The sequence below is a fragment of the Varanus komodoensis genome, unplaced genomic scaffold, assembly GCF_004798865.1.
Source record: "Varanus komodoensis strain SLA01 unplaced genomic scaffold, ASM479886v1 scaffold11, whole genome shotgun sequence".
NCBI lineage: Eukaryota > Metazoa > Chordata > Lepidosauria > Squamata > Varanidae > Varanus > Varanus komodoensis.
In genome coordinates, this window is record NW_025335317.1 from 13,621,219 (window position 1) to 13,631,557 (window position 10,339).

General features: G+C 44.7%; 1 protein-coding gene across 1 annotated transcript in view; it reads right to left on the minus strand.

Moving 5' to 3' along the window:
• Positions 1–8,024, minus strand: part of RTKN2 (rhotekin 2) — a 40,957-nt gene extending 32,933 nt beyond the window's left edge. Inside the window, exons 1-3 of the mRNA XM_044420068.1 lie at positions 7,971–8,024; positions 2,879–3,078; positions 227–285 (exon numbers count right to left, since the gene is read on the minus strand). Of these exons, the coding sequence (XP_044276003.1) occupies positions 227–285; positions 2,879–3,078; positions 7,971–8,024 (313 nt within the window). The remainder of the gene's footprint in view (positions 1–226; positions 286–2,878; positions 3,079–7,970) is intronic.
• Positions 8,025–10,339: the final 2,315 nt, after the last annotated feature.

The window sequence follows — 10,339 nt, forward strand, 5'->3', positions numbered from 1 at the left end:
AAAGCTTTGACTATTAGCTTAAATATAATGAATTAATTTATTAATTTGGATTTGGTAACAGAGACACCCAAGTTCAGTCATTTCACAAAGGTATGAAGATGGAACAAACATTTCAGTGAAAAGACACTCTTTTACAATTTAGAGTAGAAGTTTGGCAAAATTTCTAGCATGCCTATGGTTTTGAACCATAGGCTTTCAGGAGAAGGAGAAGGAGAAAAAGGCATACCTGATATGGCAACTTTGCCTCTGCAAGCTACACGGTCTTTAGCTGCAAGATCTGAGCAACTAACAAAATAAAGCAAACGTTTTAATTAGTTAAAGTAATAAACTTCTATCTTCTTATATGAACTTTCCCTCCTTTTTTCAAGATAAACTTGCCTGGGCTTAGTTTAATGGGTGTTCAATTATGTTTTATAAGCATCCACATAAAAATATTGTAACTCTACCCGACTCATTAAAATGATACACGTTTTTGGTACTTTCTAGAACACTAGTAGTGCATTCATTACATTAAACACATTAAATAATAACAAACATTCCAGTGGATTTTGTTGGCTCGTTTCTGCAAGTCTTCTTGGAACAAAAGCAAACTTTACCAAAAACCAAACCACAGCTGTGCTCTCTCTAACTTCCTCTTTTCCAAAGACTTCTGTGCATATGAACTTCTTAAAAGATTGTGCCTTCCATGAGTTTTTCTAAGTATCCACCTTATTGTTGATAAAAATATATGTGGTTAGCTATTTCATAATTCATACTAGAAAGACCAAAATATTTGAACCTAGAAACACTGGGAGGTTAATAAGATCATTGCACTTTAATGTTTAAATCACACAGAGAGCTATACTGCTGTCTTTCAGCCCAGAGCTTGTAGGGGAGTGTGCTGGAATAGCTAAATGAGAGGAAATGGGAAATTGTCGTCACTCTCAGCTTTTGGTAAAAGAAATGGCCTAAAAGGTAAACAGTATGAAGAAGGTTCAATTTGTTTTATATATTTCTGCCATCCATTACGCCTTCCATACTGTTCAGAGCATCCACACACATGGCTGCTTGATATGTGCTGCCACATCATTACTGTAGCAACTCCTAGGAAATGTTATGGGGCATTGCTCCAAGGAAACCTGGTAATGTAGTTTTATGACCCGCCTAGAAATTTATGACAGAATTCTTAACACCTATATACAGCTGCAGTGCTCTGGTTTCATGGTAGAAACCATGACAGTTAAGCCACTCAATTTTTTCTACAACAGTGACTCAAAGATCTCACACTCTCAAAGACTCCACCTCTGCCCTTGATTTCTCGTATGCTTGAAGCACTTCAGTAGAAACCCTACACTGTGCAATCACTTCCCATTCATTCAGTCTCTCCTCAAAATCCATACTTTATAAAATATTTTTGCTAAACTGTGCCTACTGCTACAAAGGGCTTGAAGGATGTGCAATTGTATGTGATCACAGTCACGCCAAGGCATCTCTGCCTTTCCCTCCCTGTCCTCTTGTCTTACTGCACAATTTCAGACTGCAAGCTCATGGGGGCTGGGACCCGATGTGAGTTTCTTGGATATTTGGGCCTTATACTTCCATGTCCCATGAACACCCAAAGTACTATATACATAATAGTTGAGTCTGCAGAGACACTATTTCCCTCTACTGAGGAAAATCTATGCAAGCAGTTAGCAACTGTACTCACTTACATAGGAGAACTGATGCAAAACTGTGTATAGCCACATTGTTTAATTCTTCTAACTATAAATTACAGCTTCAAAATAGTCATTTAAAAACACTGCAAAGAAATTATTATGTACTGTCAAAAGTAATTAAGAAAAGTGAGTGATTGAAACTACAATGTAGTGCAATCACCTTCAAATAGAACTATTTAAAACCTAAACCGCTTTGGCTCTATAACAGGTATTTATTTTTCAGGCTCTGGGGTTGATGCAGTTAACAAAGCTGACCAGCAGATGGCACCAATTAATCATGTTTTTAGAAGAAAAATTGAAAAATGACAGATACTATAAATCTATGTTTTCCAATGCCTTCAAATGCTTAATGTGACCTCTCTTTACAAAGTCTGTAATGAGACTCAAAACAGTTCACAACTAAGCCAGCCCTAACAATATCCCATTGCTTACAAAAAACACTGTACCTCACCATCTATTCCCTCCCATGCTTCCTCATGAGAAGCCAGCAGTTCAGAACGGGGTGGCCAAACCGAGGCTCAGGAGCGGCATGGAGCTCTTGGAGTTTATTTTGTGGCTTGCCACTCGCAGCCATGGGCGCCCATCGGCACCCGTTTGCCACTCACTCCCTGCTGCCACTGCCTGTGGGTGCCTGCCTGTGGTTCTCAAACATCCGGCATTTACCCTGTGTGGCTCTTCCATTGAGCAAGCCTGGCTGCCCCTGGTGTAGATGAAGTTTTCCTGAGAGCACAGGCTAGGTTCCCCCACCCCTAAGTGCCTTCTGTACAGCTGGAGGTGAGCATAAGCCATAAGGGAAAGCAATTTCCTCATCAGGGGCTGTGCATTTCGTCCCTGTCCATACAGTTAAGAATTATCCCAGCTGCGTAGGAGCCTCTTTTAGGAGAAAGCATTGACATTTTAATCAGCTCAAACAAATCTGTTTCTCTCATAGTAGCAGCATTTGTGCATCTCCTTTAGCATTTGGAGCATCTGTGAACATTCTGTGGCATCACAGCAGTTTAGTCAGAAATATTTCCATATTTACCAAGAACGTTCAAAAGCCTGGGGGATTATATACAGATGTACAAGTTGTAATATAGTTAGTCTGTGCGGAAGTGCTAGCTATTATTGTAGTGACAAGCTTTGGATTTGTAAATGTTAAACATTTGAGGTATGCTTGCAAAAAACCTGAAATTACTGACTGCTCTGTAGTTCTGTTCATTGTTGACTCTTCTGTCTTCCTCAGCAGCTTTGTCCTGTAGGCCAGTATACGAGCATTGCAAACCATCAAGTTTTTAGTTGCATGCAATATTTGTTCTTTTTGTGTGCTCACAGCAAGTAATTTGCAAATTCCTTCTCGCATTCGCATTTCAAAATCAATTTTTTCTTGAATGCTGCAGTCCTAAAATCAAAACATAAGATTTTGTCAGATAAAGAAAAGATTGCAAAAATATAATAAAATGGCACTATCACACATAAAGTTTGTTTGAACTGTTTCATTAAGTGGGGGAGAATCAATGAATTTTATTAGATAATTGTAATAATTATGTCAGAAGTTGAACTTGTTGATATTGTAGCATTGGAAACTGCACATTTTTGTAAATATACAGTGAATGCTTTATATATGAATGCTAGTGAATGCAAATGTCCATCCTGAGAGAAGCAGAGGACTCTTTCCTCATGACATTTATTTATTTATATTTATTTCCTTATTGCTCCAAGGTCTTGCAGCCCTGGTGCTGGGACTCTAAACGCTGAGCCTCTGTTCCTCTCCCCTTGCAGCCTGTGCAAAAAGAACTGCACCAGCTCTCCCTGCTCTGCCCCCTGGAATAAATTAGCCCAGGAGAAGGAAAAGGGGAGTGCTGAGGGATGGGAAGGGGGAAGGCTGGGGCCAGTGGCTTATGCTGTTTCTAAACAGTATGCAGCTTCTTCCCCTTCCTTCTGCAGAGATCCATCTAGATGCCTGAAAATGGCCCTGTAGATGCAATGTAGGTTCATTGCATTTGCCACTGCCACATCACACACTGGCTGAATGTAAGCCATTTTATTTGGACACTTATGTGCAACCAGAGTGCATGGCACTGGATTGCACCCTCCATTATTTAAGATCTTTGTATACTACTTGATATCCTAAAATATTTAAGGGCACAGTCCAGTGGGTATGTTTGTAAGCCCTTGAACTTGGAGGATTACAGGCAACCTATGGAAGGCAGAAGGAGCTCAGAGGTGACCGCTGCTTCCACATTCACCCTCCCTGCAGCTCAGCTAGACAGCAGACTTTGGCCGTCCAGCTGAGTTACTCTGCATGGGGCAGGAAGGTGGCTGGGAAAACCCCAGGCCACACTGTACCCTGGCAACCCCAGTCTCTTCCCTTCTTTGCCTCACCCTATCTCCAGAGCTACTCTTAAGACCTTGAAGATGCAGCCAGCACAGTTCTTTCTGCACTGGCAGCAAGGTACAGAAAGGGTGGTCCAAGCATGGAGTTCCAGGTTCAAGAGTCTCTGTCCAGGGGACACAGAATTGCTCTGCAAGTGATTTACATAAAATGAATATAATACAAAGTAAAAACATATAATGCATTAAAAACATGACAACAAAAATAGTAACACAGGGCAATGTCATGGCCAATTACAAGTCAATGGAAGTCCAAGTAAACAGATGCATTGTCAAGACTCCTTTAGAGCTGGTCACAGTTTCCATTTCTCATACTGCTTGCAGGAGAGCATTCCAGAGTGTGGGTGCTACCACTGAGAAGGCCTGCTTACGTGCCATTACCTGGCAACACACAGTTGAACATGGGAGGACCAACAGGACCTCTTCTGAAGATCTCAGAGGTCCATTTACTTCCTACCTACATTTATATCTCACTTTTTCAGATGCAGTCTTTAAAGAGGCTGACAATATTTATAAAACACATCAAGAATCACATTCCCAAGAAATCAAACTGAGTAACACAACCAGTTCCACCTGGGCAGGAGCCAGCATTAGATTTTTCTTCCCAGAGGGCAGTTGATGCCAGATGGCCTGTGGGGGAGGCAGTCCAACTAGAACAAGCCTCCATTGTTCTCTTTTCCTGCTTCTGTCCTCCCACCCCCAGCTCCTCCCTTTATTCCTACAATGAAATAATCAATTTCTCAAGGCTTGTATTTGTTGGGGGGTGGGGGGAAGCTTCTGATTTCCCACATTTTTCCTAGAGAGATTATCTCTTTCAAAAAAATATTACATCTTAAGCAGCCCTTAGGCTCTAAACTAAAATGGGGTAACAACCAAGCTCATCTGAAACTCTTTATAGGGAACTCTTTATAGGCATAAAAATGCTTTAAATAAAATAAAATAAATACGTTGATAGACACCTTCTCTTTTTTATGTACGTCTCCTGCATTCTCCTTTCTGCCTTTTTCACCATCACTCTTTATTTTTCTTTTCTAATTATAGAGAGAATTACTAAATGCTGAAATAACAAGGCCATTTACTAAGAAAAAAATTGCTTTTTAAAACAGTGCTTCTTACATGAGATACCCAGTTGTGTGTCCTAACATATTAGCTTAAGACCAATGGTTTTTTTTTTCCGTATAGTCAATTCAAGAGACCCAGAAAGAGGCAGCCCTTTCTGACATTACTCCTCTAACACAAAAAGGCTCACATTCCCAAATTATTCATAACTGGAGGCTTTCTTTATGAAGTGGAAGAAGAGGCACACATCCAAATACCACATATACTTGCCCTGCTTCCCTTAACACAAGAAAGCCATCGTTGTTTGTTTTTGTAATGACACATACACTGGGTACATCTGTGACTCCCAAACTGCATGCTGCAACAGAGCCTCAAGTGCAGCTTAAAAAGTTAAGCTCCCGTGCTAAATATATTCAGCACTCTTTGCCCACTGGAACAAAGAAGCCTAGTTCAACATTAATCTCTCCTCTCTCTGTCAGTATAAAGCGGTGATATCATCATCACCATGAGGGAGAGAGTAAAGATAGCAGGATTTCGGGATACAGTCCAAGTTACAGTTGGCAGTCACTGCCAAGCTTTGAAATAAAAGGGACAAATCTTTAAAAGTGACTGGTCCCAGGGGTTCCCCTCCACAGAGCAGTTCCAGGGGTTATCAGGGAATGTAAGGTGAGGTGGTGGGAAATTGGCAAAGAGCACCTCTGTTTTGCCAGGGAAATGTTCCACTGGATCAGAAGCATTCCACAGGCACAAGATACGCTTGGATCTACAGATTCGAGAACCAAGCCAATGCAACACACGCAGCTTACAAGGGGCAGTGTTGAAAAGAAAGCCTGGGTTTGCACAGCATGACAGGCAATCCTGCGCAGTCTGCACTGTGCATGTTTTCAGGATGGATGTGCCTGAAAGATGATCAGGTCATCACTGTAACTCTCCTCCTGCCCACAATTTGCTTCCCTTTCAGTCCTCTGGACAGTATCTCAGGAAGCACTGAGGGAAGAACGAGGCCTCTCGGTTTGACCACCGAGATTACAAGCTGCATTCAGCTTGCACAGCTGTCAAGCAGTCTCTGCTTTGCAAACAGGGCTCATGCCCTGAAGCACAGCAGAGAGGATAAGAACTAGTCAGGCACTCTCCCCTCCTGCTTTGCCTGATCCACTCTGAGGCAAAAGGTTGGGAAACTAGGTGGGGAACTCTGGAGAAAGGAGCTGTACCCCCCTTCACAATGCCTGAGTAGAGCCCCTCCTGTGCATGGACAGTAGAGGCCAGAAGCAGCTGGGTGACAGCAGTGAGAGAGGTGCCCCTGATCCCCCCCCCCGCCCGCTTCTTACTCTGACTTGCCAAAGAGGCATTCAGGTGCTGCTTCAGGGAAACCTCTCTGGAAAACCAGAGCAAGAAAGGGTGGCGGCAGGCAAAACTCCTCAGCACAGCCTCCAACTCAGTACCGTGGCTGCCACCCAGCTGCTTCTTGCCCTGCTGCTCACACACTGCCCAGTGGATTCTTGCTGTGACAGGGGACTCAGATGAGCGACGCTGCTCTTCCCCCAGCACTGTCCACCTGATTCCCTGCTATTCACACAAAGACCTTTAGAGGAGGAGGGAAGGGCAGGGTGCCTCTGACAGTATCACCAATGGCAACTTGGCAGTGGTGCTGTCTCATCAGGTGCTCGGCAAAAGCAGTAACAGGCTCTCTGTGACAGTACCATGAGTATTCTGCAGATGCTCAGAGGTGCCCTCTTCCTTCTTTGACAACAGCTATTCCACTCAGCCACAGTGTGAACTTCTAAGGTGTGGTTAGCATCAGTTTGTCTTCTCTAACGCAGCTTTCCCCAACCTACTACCCTCCAGATGTTTCCATTGGCCACTCACAGCATTCTCAATAGGCCTCGCTTGGCTGGGAATGATGGGAACTGATGTCCAAAACATCTGGAGAGCACCTGGTTCAGGAAGGCTAAGACTAAGGGCATAGTCAGTTCCAGAGTAAAGCAACTGGAAATTCTGCACTAGAAGAGCTTGGGAAGCCCAAACATAATAGCATCTGACCATGAGAAACAAAACGTTGTTCTCTTATCTCCTCAGTGAAAGTAGAGCTTTGCTGACATTTTAGGACTGATAAAAAGATTGTTTACAAATTTATAACCTTTAATAAATTTACAAAAATATGGAATTAATGAAGACATTCACACAGAACATTCATAGGGGAATCATAGCTGTTATAACACTACATTATATACAAAGTAAGAACAGTTTCTTTTGAGCTTTTTTGGATGCAAACTTATCAATTAGATCATTAAAATCAGTAAGTCACAGTTTATCATTTTCTTTGCAAAGAATGCTTAGATCAGATCTTTGGACACTGTTGACCATAGATCATTTTTTATCCTTTCTAGCTTAGAGAATGATCTTTCACCTGTGTATGCTCCTGACTCTTATTTTTACAAATGAAATAAAATAAATGGTTTTTTTTTAATTGGCATGAGGCCGAACCACTCCTTGATTATGAGGCTCTGGACTGCAGCCCCCATGTAAATGGCACTTGGTGCAGTCCTGCGCAAATTTAAACAAAATAAAGGTCTACAACTCCCAGCATGCCCCAGCCAGCATAGTTGGCTGGGGCATGCTGGGAGTGGTAGGCCTTTCGTCCTGTCAACACTTGCATAGGATCGTGCCCCGTGGGGTCAGGATCCAGCCCGCCACCCCCGCCCGCAACTGAGGGCGCAGAGACGAGCACGAAAAGGCTCTGCCGAGCTCGTCGTGCGTCGGAGGCGGCCGCCCCGGGAGAAAGGCGCCGCTCCCCGCGGCCGAGCGGGACGACAAGCAGCTCCCTCCCGCCTGGGGACTCACCGGGTCCTTCGCCCGCCCTAGGTCGGCGCGGCCGCCGTCCCGACACCGCCTCATAGCCGCGCCTTGGCCGCGGCCGCCGCCTCAGGGCCGCCGCCGTTCAAACTTCCCGCGCCGCCTCCGGCGCCGCCCGCAGCGCGCGGCCCCAACGGCAGCCGCGGCCCCGCCCCCGCCTGCTCCTCCCCCGGCCGAGCCGCCCGGGCGGTGGAGCCTCCCGGCCGCGACGGGACGGATGGCGGGAGAGTCGCGGGGTGGCCCTGGCGGGAGGGCCGCTGGGCTGAAGAGCCCTCGGGCGCCTGGCCTGGGAACGACGCGGCGCGCCCGTTCAGAGCCCGGTCTCCCTCAGGTTGGGTCCGACCGGAGCGCGGGTCGAGTTTCAGTGCTCCGGGACATCGGTGAAGCGCCCCGAAGAACGAAGAGAGCAGGAATTAAAAAGCAGCGTAAAAACAATGCCAGGAGTTGAGAGGTTACGGCAGTCCGATGCATGCTTACGCTTAGCATCTCAACTTCTCCTGGGAGTGTTTCCTTAATGCTGCCTTATATATTTCTACTTTTTGGGGTGTTTTATTGGTCCAGCGTGACCCTCCTATTAGCGAGAATGAGCAGGTGCAGAAGGCAGCAAGGCGAGCCTCCTGGCTGTACCTCACCAACATGCTGGCTCCTTCCTGTCTTGCAAGATGCCACACAATTAGATCTGCCCTCCCCTCAAAAAATTCGGCTGTTACCACAGATAGGTGGATTAAAATCATTTTTAAAAAATCAACTTTGGCCCCTGAATTTGAGGTCCTACATCTGCACCATGCACTTTCCTGGAGATGTATCCTTGTAAACTTAATGAGCTGCATTGAGTAGACATATAAGAGTGTGTTGTGAAATATTTCAATTTCAGACAGGGGTGGGGAATTTTTTTCACCCATTGGCCACCGGGTCTCTGGGCAAGTACATGGGGCCACAACCCAAGTGGCCAGGGCTGTCCCACTGGTGGCGTGCATGGACATAACCATCACCCCTCTGCCACTGCAATCAGGCTTTTAAAAAGGAGTTGCAGTTTTGGGGAGCAGGGGCTTGCCCCTGGAAAGGTCTCTGCACACATGCCCCAAATAATATAGGAGTAAGGAGCAAAATCTCTTGATCAGCCAGCAGGGATGTAACCACAGCTTAGAGCAGCAGTTTTCAACCTTTTCACAGCTGGGAACTGGCAAAAACAGGAAAGCCACCTAGGGGACCACTGAGGCAGAAACAAAAAGCACTGAACACATAATACAGTATTCTGTGTATGAGTTTCCAAACACAATACCACCAAAATGAAAATTTTCCAAAGCATCCAGAAACTGAGCTACAAAAATTGCCAACAAAAGAACAAACTGCCGAAATCAGCACAGCTTGGCTCACAGCCAGCTCCCACGGAGCCATCTCCCCTCCCTGCTCCCCTGGCCGAACTGGCACACCCACCGCGAATGTGTTGCCAACCAAGGAAGAGGTGGGGGAGCACAGCCAGCCCCTGCCACGGACTGGCAGGAAATCGCCTGCAGACCAGCATCGGTCCCTGGACTGGTTGAAAACCAGTGTCCTACAGGAAGCTTCCTTCAGGCCCCTCAGACTCTTCCAGGAGTACACAAATACAAATGTGTGATGTGTCTAGTTTTACAAGTGCAATAATAATTTCTGTTTGTTGAGCGGCTGTTAAAAATAGTAAAGAACAGTAAGGAAAAACGTTGACAATTTCATCGGTGCGAGCTAACATACTGCCTTCATACTGAAGAGTTCAACATGGAGACCTCAAAAGCTTTCCAGTACTTTTAAGGCTGCAACCCTAACATACCATAATCCCTGATATTATTACTTATAATAATATTGAATTCAATGTGATTTACTTCCAAATACATATTCATAACAGAGTTCATTAAAGCCAGGATGACATAGAAAACTTACAGATATCACATACACTTACAGATGCATTAAGTGATTCCAATTATGAAAACAGTATATATACATTTTCCTAGCAAACGGACCCAGCTGTGCATAGGCCAGAATATACATTCATAAAGCCTTCAAGCAAACAGCTGTCAAGAGTTGGGTATGTTGTGTCTGACCCCTGTTGAGTGAAGCCACGCTGGTTGACACCACTAGGTACATCCCCTCCCTGATGTATTCCTAAAATTGGGGCAGGGCATTGCACAGTAAACCGTTTTGCTGTTGAGTTTTTCACCCCAGTCAAAGATACTGTGGTGTTAAATGTTGAAGTATGTGTATATAATAAAAATGATCCTGTGAAATGAAGTGATTCTGTGAAAAGGAAAAATGAATACAGTTAAGAAGACACTTTGTTAACTATATAACAAGCAAGAAATGGCACTGAAGAATAATAATTG